This window comes from Marmota marmota, unplaced genomic scaffold (genome assembly GCF_001458135.2).
Source record: "Marmota marmota marmota unplaced genomic scaffold, marMar, whole genome shotgun sequence".
Taxonomy (NCBI): domain Eukaryota; kingdom Metazoa; phylum Chordata; class Mammalia; order Rodentia; family Sciuridae; genus Marmota; species Marmota marmota.
Window position 1 is genome coordinate 68,112,991 of NW_026000026.1, and position 18,633 is coordinate 68,131,623.

Below are 18,633 nucleotides of genomic sequence, written 5' to 3' on the forward strand. Positions count from 1 at the left end.
GTTTTTTTGTTTGTTTGTTTGTTTGTTTGTTTGTACTGGGGATAGAACTTAGAGGAAGTTTGCTAACAAACTTTATCACTGAGCTACATTCCCAGTCTTTTATTTTTTTTATTTTGAGACAAGGTCTAAGTAAGTTGCTTAGGACCTTACTAACTTGCTGAGGCTGGCCTCAAACTAGCAATTCTCTTGCTCAGCCTGTTGTACACCACTATGCCCAGCTATAGTTTTTTTTTTCTTCTTCTTCTTCTTCTTCTTTTCTTTAAACACTGAGTGTTCAAATATTTATTTTCTTTACAGTAAGGCCATAAAATTATCAAAAAGGGACACTAGTAATTATTTAATACAACGGCTCATTTTATTTAAATAGATATCATATCCAGAAAGGTAATGGCTTCATAAGTTTACAGTGACTGAGAAGAAACAGACTATTTATTCATCCAATTCTCTCAGTATTGGGAAGTCAGTTTACTAGAAACAATGGAAGCGGTTCAAATAAAAACTGATAATTCATTATAAAAATTTGAAAATATAGAAGAGTAGAAAATTACCATGTTTTCCAAAAACAATCATCATCTTTTTCTCTAGTATTAGTTTACTTTTCTTACAAATTTGTAATCATATTGTAGACCTTTTTACATCAGTCATGACATCATATACATTTTTGCATAATCTCTACAATACACACACTTATGACAGATGCATAATAATCTAGCCTCAATTCTTTTTCTTTTCTCAATAATAATAAACTCAGAATTACATTTTGCTATATTCACCACCATTAGGTCCAAAATCTTGGTTTTGTTGAGAAGACACTTTTATTCTAAACAAAGACCTCTGAATTGCAGGAACTGAGGGAAATGGTCTCCCATCAATTAATCAATTTTTGATATATGAAACCTGCCTTATTTTTACTTCAATCTGGTTTTGTGCAACCTCTAGACTATTTCCTTTCTTTAATCAAAAGTCAGCTGCCCTGGACTTAAAAAAAAAACACACAAGTAGGAAGGTAAAGCTTCTGTGAAAGAATATGAATAAATAAAAGCCTATTTTGGAACATAAACCCTCTGCTTCCTCCATATTTTTATCACAGAATTCTGCACTTCTCTAATCATGTGTACAACTGATAACACAAGTAGCATGGACTCACCCTCGGTATCTCCTGGGATATATTTGCAGTTCATTTTTCAGCATTTTCTGTCCTTGCTTGACTACGAAGGCCTTCCATATGAACCCTTTGATCCAAAGTAAAAGAAACAGGGCAACAATACAAACACAGATCATTCACGTTGGATGCCATGTGACATCAATTATCAACAAAAAACCTACAAGGGGAAATTCCATCACCTCATTACATCAATTAGAAATAGCCATGTAGCATCTGTCATTAGAAGGGGCTCAAAATGTTTTTTGAAGAAAACAAATGACTATTTTTTCATTTCCACATTAAGGGTCCATCATTTTCCACACAACATCTATAGGAGCTTTACACATACTTCCCAAAATTGATCCAGTGGATGATGGTATAGTTGACTCTCCAGTTATGGTCAGCTGCCTTTCCCAGAAGCTAGGAGCCCTTGTGCTTGTTCCCAGTCACCATTACAGTTATGCATAGTTGTGTGATCCAGACCAACAGGAATAAAAGCTACTGGAGGCTTTTAGAAAAAAGGTTATACTTTTCTGATAAGATAGATGAAGCTGAGAGATGCCCTTCCTATTCCAAGGGCTATAACAAAATACCATAAACTAAGTGATTGGTAAACAAATTTATCTCTGGCATTTTTGGAGGACATTCAAGATCAAGGTGCTTTGAGATTTGGGACCTGGTAAGGGCCAACTTCCTCAGAGTGCCCTATCACCGTGTCCTCACATGGCAGAAGGAATGAGGGATCTCATTTGGGCCTTTTATAGGGGTACTAAATACATTCATGAGGGTGACCTAGTTACCTCGCAGAGGCCCACCTCCTAAAGCCATCACCTTGGGGGTTAGGATTTCATTATATGAATTTACAGGGAGAACACAAACATTCTGATGATAGTACCAGGATTTTTTTTTATTATTAAATGAGGAAAATATCTTCCCATTTGTTTAAGCCACTTCATAATCATATTTCCCATTACCCACTACCCACAGCATCCCTAATTGCTTTTTTATAATATAAATCATGGGTGTCCTTATAATTATTTCCAGCTTTTTTCAATTGTAAATGAAATTATCCATAGTTCCTAATCAACTTATTATATTATTTGAACACATGCATGATAAACCCTGACCATATGTTATTGCAATGAAGACAGAATACATTCATTTATCTAAGTATATATTAACTACTATAGTTTGGATGCTGAATGCCCCCAAAAGGCCCTTGTGTTAAAGGCTTGGTCCTAGGGTAGTAATAGTCGGAGGTGGCAATGGAAGGTCCACAGGTCATTGGGAACACGCCCTCGCAAGGGACTGGGGAACCTTTATTTCTTTCTTTCTCTTCATTTCATGGCTCATAAAGTAAAAAGTTTGCTGTACCACATGCCTCCATAATAATGTGGCACCCTACCAGAGGCCCAAAGCATGGGGTCACTTGCTTCTGGACTGGAAGCTCCAGAACTGTGAGGCAAAGTAAACTTTTTCTCAAGTTAATTTCATCTGGTATTTTGTAATAGTAATGGAAAGCTAATACAGTAGCAAAGATTCAGCACCATGGAAGCAGCAGTATTGTGGCTAACATATATGATGTTAGTGGGAGATTATCCTATGTGTTGTTAACTTTATTTTCCAGGTTTATATATTTCACTTGTAACTGTTTATGAAGTTAAATTATGTACTTTAAATCTGGATATATAAAACTAAATATTTAGTCATTATTTAAGGTTAAAGAAACTTACACAGACAAGATCAATGCCCCATTACAAACATGTCTACAAGTTTTTATTCTAATATATTTCATAGCAATTTAAAAATAAGTATGCATTTTATTCATACTAATAATGCTACTATTATTTTATAAACTGCTTCACAAAATAATTATAAAATTTATATCTATATAGAGTACAACTTTTCTTGAATTGTAAAAAGATAAATTTTAATATTCAGCTACATACATAAAACACTTAGAAAAACAACACAATAATGAAGAAATTATAATTCCAACTTTCTGTGCTTTTGAATGAATCTAATATTTCTTCTATGCTCCAATCCTATTACGCTCTATTTCTAGAAATGCAGTGAGATAAACTGGGGACTGGCAATGTGGCTCAATAGTAGAGCACTTGCCTAGCATGCATGAGGCCCTGATCTGATTGCTCACACTGAAAAAAGGAAAAAAGAAAAAGAGAGAGGCATGGAGATACAATGGACTAGTAATTATTCAATACAAGTGCTAATGAAAATCTGATTAAGTCCAAATTTCCCTTAGCTCCTCTGTTAATTTAAATATTGAGTTGAGAAAGCTACAGTATCCACTTAATAAAATGAAACTGGATTTAACATCTGATACTAAGGATGGTAGTATGCTGAGTAAAGAGGTAAAACTGCTATCTACATCAAATTTCTGAACTAAAAGCTCAATATACAATTAAGGGCTTTCCTGTCTTCTCCAGAGGCAACCTCAGTTACAGAGTTTTTAGCTTCATATGTTAATTTAATTCAACCTGAGTACTGATAAAATGTCCTTCAGTTAAGAGCAGAGGAGGAAAAAGAAATTAAAATCTCCATTTTACATATGGAAATCAATTTCAAATACATCCAACCTCAAGGAACATTGAGATGAAGAGATTCCTAACTTACAATCTCTCCTACTCTGGCAGTTTAAATTATAGATTGACACAGAACATCAAATTCCTATAATTATTTTTGCTGAGTATTGTTTTAAACATCCAGGATTAATTAAGAGTTATCAACACAAACCAGTATTTCATGCAAAAGTGTCATTTATGACAAATTACTTCTTATGTATGAAATTAATTTCCTTAAAAAATAGCCACTATGTGCTGAAAACAGTACTATGTTGACTATTTTCTATATATACAAGTTTCTAGAACATACTAACTATAAAGTACAGGAAACAATCAACCATATATAACAAGGCAGATTATGTTTTTTCACTTCCTCAATTGCCTTATCAAAAGTTATTTATCTTTAAAGAAAAATATTTTGGCTCACTATTTTTTTTTTTTTTTTTTTTTTTTAGTTGTAGATGGACACAATACCTTTATTTTATTTATTTGTTTTTATGTGGTGCTGAGAATTGAACCCAGTACCTCAGATGTGGGCAAAAACTGCTCTACTACTGAGCCACATAAAGTAAGAAGTTTGCTGTACCACATGCCTCCAATAATGTGGCACCTTACTAGAGGCCCAAAGCATGGGGTCACTCAATAATTTTATTTTACTGATAATTATTGATTTATTTATAAAACTCAGATATCCTATTTAGCAAGTATTGAAGACTATAGAGACTACAGAAGACTTCTACTTGGGAAAGTAATTTCATGAAATTATCTACTTCACCTTGTAGCAAAACAAATGAATAAATACAGTATAGAACTATGCTGAATAACAAATATTACAGTAATCACTGACATGTGGCTAAGCAGCACTTAAAATATGGCTAGTCCCAATCAGCAAAACACACTACTAGATTTCAAGTAATTAGTACAGAAGAATATAAACTATCTCAATAATTTTTTTACACTGACTACATGTTGAAATAACAATATTTTGGATATATTGAGTTAAATAAAATATATTACTAAAATTATTTTCATCTGCTTATTTTTATTTTTTAATGTGGCTGCTAGAAAATTTTAAAATTACATACATGGCTTAGATTATTTTTCTATCCTACAGCACTGCTTATAGAAACAGCATACTCAATTATATGTTAATATCAATCCCACATTAAATTATGATGACATTAGAGATAAAATGTCTACTATATTATCACAAGGTTCCTGAGTTTAAATCACACACACCTGCACTCTTAAAAACAAGACCAAAAAAGACCTATTATAATCATTTCCATCATCTTCTTTATACTGGCAACTGCAGTAAACTTAGGTTAGATATGAGTCTGCAAACTGACAAAAAGGATTTTTTTGGAGTGATGGAAATATTCTAAAACTGGAATCTAGTTTTAGCTGCATAACTCTATAAATATATTTTTAAAAATTATTCAATTATAGACTTAACATGGATAAACTGTATATTATGAAACTTTATCTCAATAAGTTGTTTTTTAATAAGCAGTACGCAGCTGGAGCTCAGCAGATCTAAAATAATCTAAAATATCACCTAGTAGCTGCTTATAAATTTCTAAAGTTAAACAAAGATCAAGGGTTCATGCACCTGAACCACTATATACTTTTGTGCTTTCCTGCGGCCTGCCTGCATGTAATTATTTCCAGGGCTCACTTTATCCCATATTATGCCCCCCCACCCCCTACCAAAAAAAGGAAAAAGAAATGAAATAATAGAAATAGTAATAGTAGCATATTAAGAATTGACAATGAACATTGAGATTTCAATACATGTACACATACACAAACCTATATATACATACAAGATTTACAAAAACACACAGAGTGGGCTCAGGTTCTCAATTTAAAAGTAAACTAGGTGGATAGTTCAACAGCAAAAGAATCATCTGAAATAAAAAAAAATCATTAAAGAATGATGACTTAAGACAGCCATAGAAACAAAGGACCTATAATAGTTCATTCTAATCAATATAAAAGGATGAAAAATGTCTGTGTCTACGAATATATTTGTTATAGTTTTAGACAAAAGTAATCAGAGTTGTGAATGTTTATGTTACAGTTTATAGTGCTTTGAGCTGAGTAATACTTCTAAAATTGAAACATGTACATTCACTGATCCTGATTTCCTAGAGATGACTCTGTTGATGACTACTAGATACCACTAGCCATTTCACACAACCCAGACTATTGCTCAATCAGCGTAGTATACCCAACACATATTTGGCAGTTATTTTGCATCATCACATTCATGCATAAATGCTCTCAGACTCCCAAAACAAATGCACACAATGACACAATTGTGTTTTAAAGATATTACAAAAGAATGTTAACTAGATATCAAAACTAAATTGTATTTGAATTATATCTGCAGTTACTATTCTTTTCTCATTTTTGGTCTCTTTAATACTTAAAGTAGTGCAAGTTCAATTGACAATGAAGTCTATCTTATAAAATATAAAGAAAGGCTTTTTTTTTCTTTTGTACAAGACATTGGCAAACTAATAGAATACACCAAAAGGAAAAGACTAACATTTACCTTCAAAAAAATTAAAATTCTACAAATGTTCATAAAGCTCTTAAATAGTATGAAAACATGAAGTCTGTGCTTCATCTAATTTCTAAGCAATCAAAATATTCACACTGAGGCACTATTCAATTTATGTGAACAGTCTAGGCCAAAGAACTGTACTTACTTCTTTGTGCATTTCTGTCACACTCTCCATTACTAGACACACTACCATACCAAACAAAGGACAAACGAAAATGTAATAATAATAATATGCCATGATTATTAATTATTATTACCAATTATTACATTATTAATATTATGTAATAATAACAATAATCTCTTTTATACAGAAATTTAATTTAGGAATAAAATAAAACATTACGCTACAAAAAGCATCCCAAATGTTTCTACAGGTTCTGCAGAAGAGAAAAATAAATGATCTTTAGAGGACTTGTAGCAGGAGGGAAAGAGCAGAGTCAGGGATCACAGTACTGCAAGTTTGAACATATTATGCCTTTTGTAAGGCTTTCCGTAAATCACTGTAGAAGTTGGTTAAAGTGCTTGCCATGGCAGTATCCACCGCAGACTGAGGAATCATTCCACATAGATCTGTCTGAATATAGCCTGTCAAAAGACTTTGGTTTGGATTGTCTTTGAGTGGAACACAAAACCAACCACAGGGATGATTATATCCACGAACAAATTCAGGTCTCTTTTCACTCCAGTCAAGACTTATTCCTACAAGGCAATTTTAAAATAAAACTGTGAATAGCAATGACTGAATGTGTTTAAACTCTCATTTAAAAATATTACAAAATTTGTTTAAATATTTTTCTTCTCATCCATATAGGTGGAAATTAAAGCCCCAAGAGTGACCATGACAGAATGAAAAAGATAATTACTAAGGAGAATTCTCACAAGGGGTTGGGTAGATAGGTAATAGGGAATGTTCTAATTCCTTCAAAACAGATGACATCATGTCATCCTGGAAACTTCTTAGAAACTTCAAATCTTGACTGTGACAGTCAAGCTTCAAGACATTAATAATCTAATCTATGGTACCACAAATATTTCCCACAGGCACTACTATATCTAACTTTGATACTGACTAGTTAAGAATAAACAAGTAGATGATTACCTATAACTGTAAATTCAAGTGGATACTATACATAAAAAATATACGTCTTTAGAAAAAAATACATATATTTAAAAAAATATATGTATTTAGAAAATAGGAGCCTTCCAATATCAGTAATTTAAATCATAAAAAGAAAAATACAATACAGTTCAAAGAAAGAAAAATATTCTAACATATATCAAGTCTATTTTGTGTATGTGTGTGTGTGTACACATGCCAAGAAGACGGTGTCTGAAACAGGTTTGGAAGGAAATCCATTTACTGAATTCCTTTCTAAGAGGCAGTCTCATGTGGATTCATTTCTGAAACTTGTTAACTAAAGGATACCAGATAACTGGGAACAAAAAATTATGAGAAAGATTTTTAAAAACCTTCTTATGTTATTATACTCCCTAAGGTTTAGAATTTGAAAAAAAAATTATAAATGTTAATATTAATTATGAGGGCTGAAATTAAATCTCCATAAAGAAACAAAATTCCAGTCTAGAAAACTCATATATATAAACCAAACTAAAGAAAGTACAGAATTTTGAGATAATTACCACAGGATAAAAGTCCTTCTTTATAGCCCACAGTGTAAGAGAAATCAACAAACTCTCTTGGGGAAATTATATTCCAAAGCTGACCAGCAGTAGTGTAACGCATCACACAGCAATTCTGAAAAAGAAGAAAGATAAGACAGATATTACTACTACAAGAATATACACATAGACTTATACATCATAATGTAATCTCCAATAAAAAACTAATATTCATTTAAAATATTTTACTATTACATGATAATTCTTAGAGTGACTTTAACAGGTATAGATCCCTATTCTAAAACTCACTACTATTATACAGATAGAAATAAGATATATAATTAAAATATATAGAGAAACAATTTAGTACCTAAATCTCTATTTAATTAGAGATTAATAATTAATTCCATTAATCAGGGAATTAAATTCCTAATTAGGGATATAGGCTGTTTTATTCTGCTGAAGATAAAAACTTACAAATACTTCAACTACAATATTACATTTTTCAATTTAAACATAAATATATTAAGAAATGAATTAATAAAGGCAGAAAAGAACAAGTTGTTTGGGATACACAGTTCTCTAATGCTTAAGGTAGCATTTTTACTTCGGTCTTTCATTTTGACTTAGGATTAATGAAAAAACAATATACATTTACCTAGAAACTTAAATATGATTGTGGTGTTTTCAGAATTTCAGATTTTTGAACCTTAACTAAAGTTTTACAATTCATGAAAAAGATTTTCTTAAGCAGTAAGGGTGGAGCTATTGTAGAAAACAAACTTAGACTAATACCCCTTAATTAATATGAGGAAACTCAAATGTTTTTAAGAGTATCCTATTAGACACATCTATTCTTAAAGCAATGGATAAAATGAATATGAATATAATTGTGTACAAATGCTCATGCTCCCAAGCATGTACACGCTAGTACACACTTTCTCTCTCCCCTTTTTTTTCTCTCTCTCACACACACACACACACACACACACACACACACACAATCTGAAAGTAATGATTCTGAACAGATACCTCTTCAAAGTGCTCCAAAATATCCAATGAAGTCATTAAACGGTCCCAATCCAAGCGACAGGGCCCTGGGCGTATATGGTCTATTACACTATTGACAATGTCATCTATAACACCTTGAGCTTTATAGCTGGAGATAGAAAATTAAAATTAAATACAATTAGAATGAAAAATTTCAAGATGCCCTCACAGTTCAGAACTAACACTTAAAGTAGAAGTAAAAATTAATGCAAGTTTTTTAGAAAGGAGTAAATACCTAGGACTTTTCTGGTAAATTAAGTTCTATCAATTATTTTATTAAAAGTACCCTTTGTCCTCAAATCTAATTAGTCCTTTCATGTTATAATATAGTCAAAACCAGTCCACAGAACACTATAATACTTCCATTTAATTTGTATATTACTCTTTCCTCAGTTATCATTAAACATATCAGTCTGTGCATATTTTTACCCTAATTTTTACAAACTTTTTAATGAAAAGGTAAAGAAAAATAGGCCAGTGAACACTGAAGAACTGACTCATGAATACATGGAACTTGACACACTTTAAAGGTAACAGTACACATCACTGGGAGAAAAGGTACTCTTCCATAAGCAATATTTAGATTTAACAAAAACTTTTATGAAGAAAATAAATCAGGATTCACACTTCACACCATACAAAATGATTAATTCTAGATAGATTAAATACTTCCATGTAAAATGTAAAGCTTAGAGGAAAAATATACAAGACGATCTTTGTGACTTCAGAATACAGGGGGATTTCTTGAATATATAAGATTCACAAAAGTACAAATAATACAAAAGATCAGTTACAATTTTAAATGTGCACACCACACATAAAAAAATAATTTTTAAACTACTCATACACTTTCAGAAGATACCTGCAACACATATAAAAAAACAAACAATTATTATAGGGGACATAGGAATGATTCCTATAATCCAGTGAGAAAAAGACAAACCAAAGATGGGCAAAAGGTATATTAAGATTGGCTTGAAATATCAATAAATATACAAAAGATGGCCAACTTCACTAGTAACCAAGTATATCCTCATTTATACCCCTCAGATTAGCAGATTAAAAATGTGACAGTGTTGAAAGGAGGAAGGTGAGAACTCTTAAACTGCTACTTTAAGGAGCAACTTGAAAATATCAGATAACATGTTTTTATTTTTTACGGACATATGAATGTGTGGTCAAAGTTTGAAACAGGAATTATGCACACAGCTTCAGGAGAGTAGTTACCTTTGGGAGATGAAATATGGGATAGTTTGGTTTCAACTCTATCAGTAACTTATTTTTAAGCATCTGAAGCTGTTTAATCATTTTATAAATGTCTCAAGCTAAACTTATCTCCCTCATTCTAAATTTTCTCCTCCCTCTTATATTCTCTAACTTGGGGTAGGCTGGGATGGGAAATAAACACAAAATAATCTAGTCACACAGATTAGAAATCTTGAATTCAACTCTGACTCTCCTTTTCTTTAAAATCTATTCCACAGCTAGAATGAATCAATCACTTTGATTTTATTAAAATGGTTTCCTACATATAAAGTACTTAGTACATTATCTTGCTCTCAACACGTTAGTTATCATCACCATCACCACTAGGCCCACCACTACCATCATTAAATCTCTTTCACAGTCACTTGCTCTTAGTTTGGGTATTCTGTGTCTACTCAAACTTTATCAGTTTCTACCTCTTCTGATCATATATTCTTTTAAGAATCTGAAAAAAGTCATAACTTTTCCTAGGAAAATATCTATTGTTAGGAAATCTTGTATACAATCTGAGAGGAACTTCTAGCCATGGATCCCAGGTAAAACCTCTTAGAACTCTTCATGTTCACAGCATTATTTCAAAATCCTTTGAGCACCTAAGGAACAAATAGAGGAGTGTGCAGAGAGCAAGTGACACTGATTTCCTTACTTTCGAATCCAAAGCCTTTCTAGACACAAGATCTCCTCACACCCATGCTTTATATTCTGGCTATACAAACACATTCCTAAATAATATTCTTTAAAAGGGTCTCTCATCTGTGTTTAAGTAATAGGTGCAATTTCCTCTGACTAGAATTTCAATCAGTTCTTCATTCCTTAAAGAAACATCTACTGTTCCTTTAAGTCTCAACTCAAATATTAGCTCCTCCATGAGGTCTTTCCAAATTTCCAAGCATAGTGTTCCCTTGGCACTTTTTATACTTTCCAACTTTTGCATACTTGTTTATAATGTTCAAACTCTACTTTTCCGGTCCTTGTTATAAATATTGTACAATTCGACTTTCTGGAAACATTACTTATGGTATTATACTTTAGCACATTCTGTATATACTTAGTGGAGCCAGCAATTTCATTTTTATTAAAGGGTTGTGAATCCTAAGGATGTGAACATTCTACTTTGATTACACAAAGCAGCTGTCTCCACTGGATGTGAAAAACAATATATTTTTCTTGGCGATAGGCATAATTCATCTATAAACAAAGACCAAAAACGAGAAATAAAACTTCATAATGCTACTATCTAGAAGTGAACATCTGGTCACAAGGAAAACATTTTAATAATAAAAACATATTTAAAATACTCATAATTATGCTACCTACAATTTAGTATTCTGCTTTATTCACTTTGTATTATAAGCATTTTCTTATGCTATTAAATAATATTTAAAAACACAATTTTAAAGGCCAAATTATATCTTATCACAGAGGTTTCATAATTTAATCACTCCTACCATTGGTTTTTCAGGTTGTTTCATTTTTAATAATCTAAATAATGTCATGATAAAATAGCAACTATTTATATCACTATTATCTTGCTGATGCTTTCTTCAAGATAAATTCTTAGAATACAGCATGTTATAGCACTGAGTCATGTACCCTAGGCTAAGAAATTAAGATTTTATCAGCCATCTGATATTATTTATGACCTCCTCACCACCAACTCAGTCCACAAAGGATATAGACATTTTTGAGGTTCTCAATCATAAGAAACCAATTTACTTTCCAGAAAGTTTACATTTTTTAAAGCAAAAGCCAAATTTTATTAGCAATAATCATTTAGTGACAGTGTATACATAGAAGTTTAGTAATATCTTAAGAGTTACACAAAACTACAAAATTTACTTACAGATACCCATTAAATTCTTCTGAAGGTTTTCTCCAAACTGTTACATCTTTCTAGAAAGATAAAAAACATTACTGTGATAATTACATAAATTACATAGGTGGAACGCTGGAATGAAATTTTATAAGTCCATAACACTTGACTTTACATTAAAAAAAAAAAAAACTTTTAAGTACATTTTTAGAGATGCATAAAAGTTATCTATATCACAAAATGATCCATATTTGAATTTCTTCTGTATCACACTGTACTTAAAATTACAGACCTTCAAAAATATTTTTAGTGGCTTAATAATACCCAAACACAAGAAGACTTAGTGATGGGCCTATTCTAGTGGCCATTTTTATTTGCCTTATTTCTATCTTATCTATTTACTATTATCTATTTACTATGTACCTATTACTGATACTATGACATTAAGAACATTAAATATTTTATTCTAAATTGTTCACAACTTTTTAAAAATTAAACAATTCACATTTATTATGATTGTATTATTTTGAATTAATTATTACATTTTCCCCCAATCAATTCCCAAGTAATTTTGAACATTAGAACAACTAAAGCACAGAATAACCAGGTCTATAAGAGTCTTGACTTCCAGGCTTGGTTCTGAGTGCACTTAGCCATGTCACATTTTGGGCAAGTTACTGGTAAAGATGAATACTAACTGACCACCCTTGAAGGCTTGTTCCCATATCTGAAACTATTTCAAACTATCAATTACTATACTCCCTTAAATTACTAATAATAATACCCTATGTTGATTCAGAAAGCTATTCTTAAGGCTCTGGTTGCCATAACCCTGCTCTCATGTTTAATATCTAAAATAAAAGCAGGGTAAGATTACTACTGATGTTTCTTTCTTTGTAAAATGATCCACAAACCCTATTTAAATAATTATCTGTCTTGCACATCCATTCCAAATATGATCTTTTATTCATATTTTTCATATCATTTTGAAAGTCATCAATCAATTCATTGGATATACCCCAAACATAAGAAGTAACTGGATTAATTTACCGTTTTTTTTGCAACTCGCCATTTGTCATCTTCAATATTATGGTACTGGATAAGAGTGTTTTTGAGTCGACTTGAAAAAGAAGCAACATCAGGCAGGCCTTCCATATTTTTCTCTCTGTCACAGAGACCAAGATGAGCATCAGTAAATCCTGTAGTTTGATGTCAGGAAGTCGTAAATCTGGCTCCACAATAGATTCTCCTTGAAGAGCTATAAAAGATATCTATACCTGGCCCCCACCACAGATAAGCTAATCAGAATCTCTGAGAGTAGAACCAGGGCATGGGTTTTTTGAAAAAGCTCTTAAGGTGAATAACCCATAGCCAGGAATGAAAATCACACTTTTCTGACAGTTATTAAAACTGCCCATATAAAAAAATAAAAGGGGAAATGGAGGGAGCCAAAAGGGGGCATTATCTCTCTTATATATGAGCTGCTTACACCCAAATACTAACCTTTAATCCTCATCTCTCTGGCAAGTTCCAGATCTGGAGGCCTACTTGGACTTTCAATCCTAAGGAACATCTAAATTGGTGTCGGTATTCCTCATGTTAATAATTTACTATTAAAATGGTAATTGAGCTCAGGTTCTTAAGTCAAAAAGCTTGAAATCATCCTTAATAGTAATAGAATCCTATCCACATCACCATACCCTGGGATTTTCTTTGTGTCCTTCAAACTGGACAAGCTTATCACCAGCTTTGAGTCTCTATACTTGTTATTTCTCTGCCTAGACTGCTAGATCCTAAATCTTAACCTGACTGTTAACAACAACTTAAGTTTAAACCTCCTGTCCTTAATATAGCCTTTTGCAAGTTACTATTATATATTTGATTTTCTTCATAATGCCTATCACTATCTTAAATGAATTTGTTTATTTATAGGGATATTTTTCATCTCTTTTACCACTTCATACCCAACTCATGCAAGAGGGATCCTTGTCTGTCTTATTCATCACTACCTCCTATACACCTACATACTATGTGGCACACTACTAACAGACCCTTAGTGATATTATTGTTTTTCCTTCAAAACTAGATTTGGTATTACTTTGTCTTCTTTTGTTGCCAGAGCTTTGATTTCTTAGTATTATTCCTATTTTACCCTATTTTATCTCTGTTCTTCCCATTCCAGTAAAAGACTGAAGGACAGAAAGTTTGAAGGAAAGCTACTCATTACAGAATCATGAAATTACTAAGATGGATAAACAACATGAAAAAATCTAAATAAAAATCTCAAGCCTCAAACCTCTAGGGAATAAGGATGCAATTTTCAACTACAGATGCTATGACCATCAGATCCACCTTTGTTATATATTCTGTAGTAGTTGTTGCTGGTTTTACATATTAGATTTCAGGGCTCACTGCCAAATAGTCTGATTCAGTGGATCTATTCTGGGCTAGGACACAGAAATCTAGGTCTTTTAAAAGTTTCACTGATTATTCTGTCACCCAGCCAGGGTTGAGAACCACTCATCTAAAAACCAAAGGTGACAGGAATAAATCAAAGTTGTAACCAATATTTAAATAGCGCAAAGTAAAGAGTACAACGCATTAAAACTGGTAAATTTAAAAATTATATAGAAATATGAGAAAGTACGTGTAGAAAATTTAAGAATATAGAATTTAAGATCCATTTAAGTGATGTAAAATGTATAATATGTACATATCCTATCATACATAGAAAGTGGATGAGCTCATTTTAATTGTCTACCAGTCAGGAATATATCCCATCTCCACTCAAGTGGCTGCCAACTTGACAATACAATGACTCTATTGAGGGCTATGTCAAACAAGCACACGTTCTTAGAGCACTTAGAACTTATAAAAGAAATTCATCTATTACTGTGATCATTATGATTAAACAACATTCTTTAAACCCAAAGGTCACTGCTATGTTCCTGTGGTTGGCAGATAAGAGTATTTTTTCAAAACTCCTTGATAGAAATCAGAGGTGATATAGAAATTATCATAAGCAAATATATCTGTGCAGATCCAGCACAGAAAAAGCAAGCAATAAAAGCTAACAAGAAAAATGAGAATCTGGGAGCAGGATATACAGCTCAGTTGGTAGAGTGCTTGTCTTGCATGCACATAGGCCCTGGGTTCAATCCCCAGCATCTCTCTCTCTCTCTCTCACATACATACACACACACACACACACACACACACACACACACAATCTGAAACTTTAAGGTGCTTGTCTTAGTAATTATTCCCCAACTTCCCTAAAGACTTAGCTTCCCCTCCAAAGTTTTCTCACAGAAACTCTGTATTATAATTATACACTATCTTTTCCCATTTAATTGTAAAACATTTGGGGGCAGGAAATGTAGCTTGTTATACTCCTATGTCTAGCATTCAGTTAGGAATCCAGTGAATTTTAAAAGGGAAAATATACAGAGAATGAGATGGTAATCTCATGTATGAAAGACCTCAAGATATCTAATGTGTGCCCATATACACCAATCATCATTGAGCTTCTGAATAACAAATTCTCATGACCAAAATGAAAAGATAACAATTCTCAGAGGTCTACTATTAAGTATTTACTAAGAATCTAGTATATTTGCTCTCAATGTTGACTCATTCCACCCTTTAAATAAACATTAGCAGCAATAATAACAACTAAAGCATTAAAAACTTCTTATAGTTTCTTAAAAGGCTGGTGAAATGGGAGGCAGGAAGAGAAAAAAAGTAATTATAAAATCAGGAAGCTTTCTTTTTAGTCCAAAGTATTTAAGCAGGCAGTTAATTCTTGCATCAAGAATAAGTTTAAAACAAAATAAAGGTAACCGTCTAAATTTCTCTCTCTGTGTGAACAGACATGACTGAGTATCTCTCAAAATGATGACCACCAAGGAGAGTGAATGGCACTGGTGTTATCAAGGCTTTGGTTCTCTCCTGATACAATAGAGCACTTTGAATTCCCTCTTACTATTTCAATGTTTTATTCCATTTCCTGACTTTATACCAGAAAATTCTCCAACTGTAACACATGTCAAACAAAATAGGCAACACTTAACCTTATTAGAATCTAACAACTCCTTATAAATTATATACTCTTGGCAAGTGTTGACTAACTTCCATCTCCACATCCTGTCCTTAAATTAACCTTTCTGTTTTTGTTTTCTATGTCCGTGTGTTTGAATGGCCATTAGTGATAACAGAAGATGCCATCATAGAGTCAGCAAACTTCTCAAGTTAAAAAGGTTCTTGAGGCCATCCATATTAGCACCAGTCTTGACCAATCCAACTCCAGTTATTATCCAATATATATATCACAGTAAAATGGTCCTAGGTTTCCTTCTGAATATGAAACAATAAAACACTTTTCCCTCAAATAAAAAGTAAATGCCATAAAGATCCATTTGTACTTATGCAGTATGACTAGGTTAGAATACATTTGTTAAAGAAGCTCAAGAATCAGAATTATTGAACCTTCCATTACTTGATTAACATGGATTTTATGAATGTGAATAAATTCAATTTAACATACCATAGACTGTCCCCAACAAGTTGTGCAAACTAAGGGAAAACTAAGGCCTTGTGACCTGAGTTATATTTTCTAACATATAAGTTTCAGCATATGCTTCCTTTCCAATCAATCTTGATCTGGTAATTTGGCTTTTCAAACTCAGTCCTGTAGTTTCTCACTTTTTAAACTGGTCTTTGCAGGAATTCACTAAATAAAGGAATGCAACCTGGAAGTGTACTTTTGCAGTGTGACTATGATCCTTTGTTTCAAGTGCTCACCTTAATTTATTAGCTTTTACAACACTTGCCATTTAAATTCTCATGCTATAACAGCTTTAATTTTTGAGTCCAGGTTAGTGTAAATCCTTAATGTTCTAATCCTTTATTTAAAATAGTAATTGCTAACATTTACTGATCACTTACTGTTCAATTTTTCTGGTTGTTTTACACTGTATTTCATTTAATCCTCACAAACAACCATAAGGGTCCATCTTGACATTACTCCTATTTTACAGGATGGGAAAACAGCAACAGGAAGGTTAAGTCACTTGTCTAAGATCGTACAGCTAAATAAGTGAAGGAGTCCAAATTCCAACACAGGGTGTCTGAATTCTTGAAAAAATGATGCAAACTGACCACCAGCTGGAAGAGATTAAACATGAAAAACCTTACTCCGCAATGATTTCGTCAAATTTTGTCGTGGCTCCCATACCCCAAAATCTCGGGTAATCTTTCTCGAGTGCAAATTTAAGAAAATAAAAATAGGAACAGTTATTTTTTTCAGGAATTTTATGAGTTGATACCTACAGCATCGGACCTGGAAAATAGGAAGCACCGGGGAAATCATCTCCTTGAGCTTGGTGGGAGGGGACGGACCCTGCGCCACCGGTGCATCCACCAAGAACCAGGAAGCGCTGTGCCCTTCACAGAGCATGCCTTCAATAAAACCTTCACCACAGCCTGAGAAGCGTGATCGCTGCCGCCCCTCCCCCATTTAACAGATGAAGAAACTGAGGCCTGGCTGGCGTCAAAATTCCTTAAACTGGCGGGCGGTCTCCCCTTCCTCTCCACGGTCCTGTTTTCCCTCTCACCTGTGAGGGCCACATCCCCCCCCCCCCCCCCCCCCCNCCCCCCGCACAGCGGGCTCCGCCATCTCCGATCTCCACCGCGGCCTCCCTCACCCCACCTCTAGAACAGCTCCGGGAAGACGCACTCGGCAGGACGCCCCGGATGATCCAGTCACCTTTCTCCCCGCGCCCGCTCCATTCCCGACGCGGATCCGTACCTCTCCCCGCCAACACCAGAGGTTCTAGGGTGCAGCTCTGCTGCTCCAGGTAAACGCCGGACTCACCGCCTCCAGCAACACAGAGGAGTTCAGATTCGTTCAGTTTCCCAGGCGAGGCGCGGCTGGCAGCAGCCAATGGGAATCCAGTCCCTGCCAGTCGCAGCCAATGGGAAGGATCGAGCGCTTCAGGGCAAGGCGGGACGCTCCCCGCCAACTCCACCCCTGCTCGGACCTAGGTGCTCGGGGGACTAGTGGGACTTCTTGGTAGGAACGGTGTGTACTCGCTAGGATTGGTTGGCGCGGCAGCGTGTGGAGCGCTGATTGGTCACCGGGAAATGGAATGATTTCGCGTGGGTATGGGCTGGCCCGAGCCTTGTCCGAGTTCCTATAGTGTCTGAGGTTGACTGTGGGCTTAGATGGGTCACCGCCTACCGTAGCCAATTAATTGCGAAAGAATTTGGCAAGGCAGTTAATCTGTTGGGAGCAACAAGGATCGCAAGGCCGAGAGAACAATGAGCGCGAGGGATAAACCTGGTCCAAATTCTCCTCTGTTGTGAAAAAACTAGGATCAGACGGCTGCCTTACACCTACCTACAGGACCAAAAGTCCTGGATGTGCCCAAGCAGAAGGTGTGCAAAAGCAAGGATGACTCGCCCTCCAGCCTCCTCCTATCCTGACTTCAGTGTTGAAGTTGAAAGCGCTGGGAAGTAAAACGTTAAATAGTCACAGGCACAGTGACTTGATCACTAGTGAAACGGTCTTCTTGTCTTCAGATTA

General features: G+C 34.1%; 1 protein-coding gene across 4 annotated transcripts; it reads right to left on the reverse strand.

Annotated features, from left to right (window-relative positions):
• Window positions 1–333: 333 nt before the first annotated feature.
• On the reverse strand, window positions 334–18,075 carry Stard4 (StAR related lipid transfer domain containing 4). Of its 4 annotated transcripts, none has more exons than XM_048811579.1 (7): window positions 17,857–18,075; window positions 16,995–17,075; window positions 13,098–13,212; window positions 12,078–12,127; window positions 8,951–9,077; window positions 7,940–8,054; window positions 334–6,997 (listed from the first exon to the last, which is right to left on the reverse strand). In XM_048811579.1, the coding sequence occupies exons 3-7, from the start codon at window positions 13,200–13,202 to the stop codon at window positions 6,768–6,770; spliced, it is 627 nt and encodes a 208-aa protein (XP_048667536.1). In that variant the 5' UTR covers window positions 13,203–13,212; window positions 16,995–17,075; window positions 17,857–18,075; the 3' UTR covers window positions 334–6,767. The 4 variants fall into 4 exon arrangements, with proteins under 4 accessions (XP_048667536.1, XP_015339767.1, XP_015339753.1 ...); XM_015484281.2 differs by having other exon boundaries at window positions 16,995–17,213; window positions 17,857–18,074; XM_015484267.2 differs by lacking the exon at window positions 16,995–17,075 and having other exon boundaries at window positions 17,815–18,075.
• Window positions 18,076–18,633: the final 558 nt, after the last annotated feature.

Coding starts and splice junctions, on each gene's coding strand:
- Stard4 (XM_015484267.2), bottom strand. CDS start 17,837: ATGGAGCGGGCGCGGGGAGAAAG. Junction 13,213..17,814: donor GAGCGGGCGCGGGGAGAAAG/GTGACTGGATCA, acceptor TCTCTGTGACAG/AGAGAAAAATATGGAAGGCC. Junction 12,128..13,097: donor GGCGAGTTGCAAAAAAAACG/GTAAATTAATCC, acceptor TTATCTTTCTAG/AAAGATGTAACAGTTTGGAG.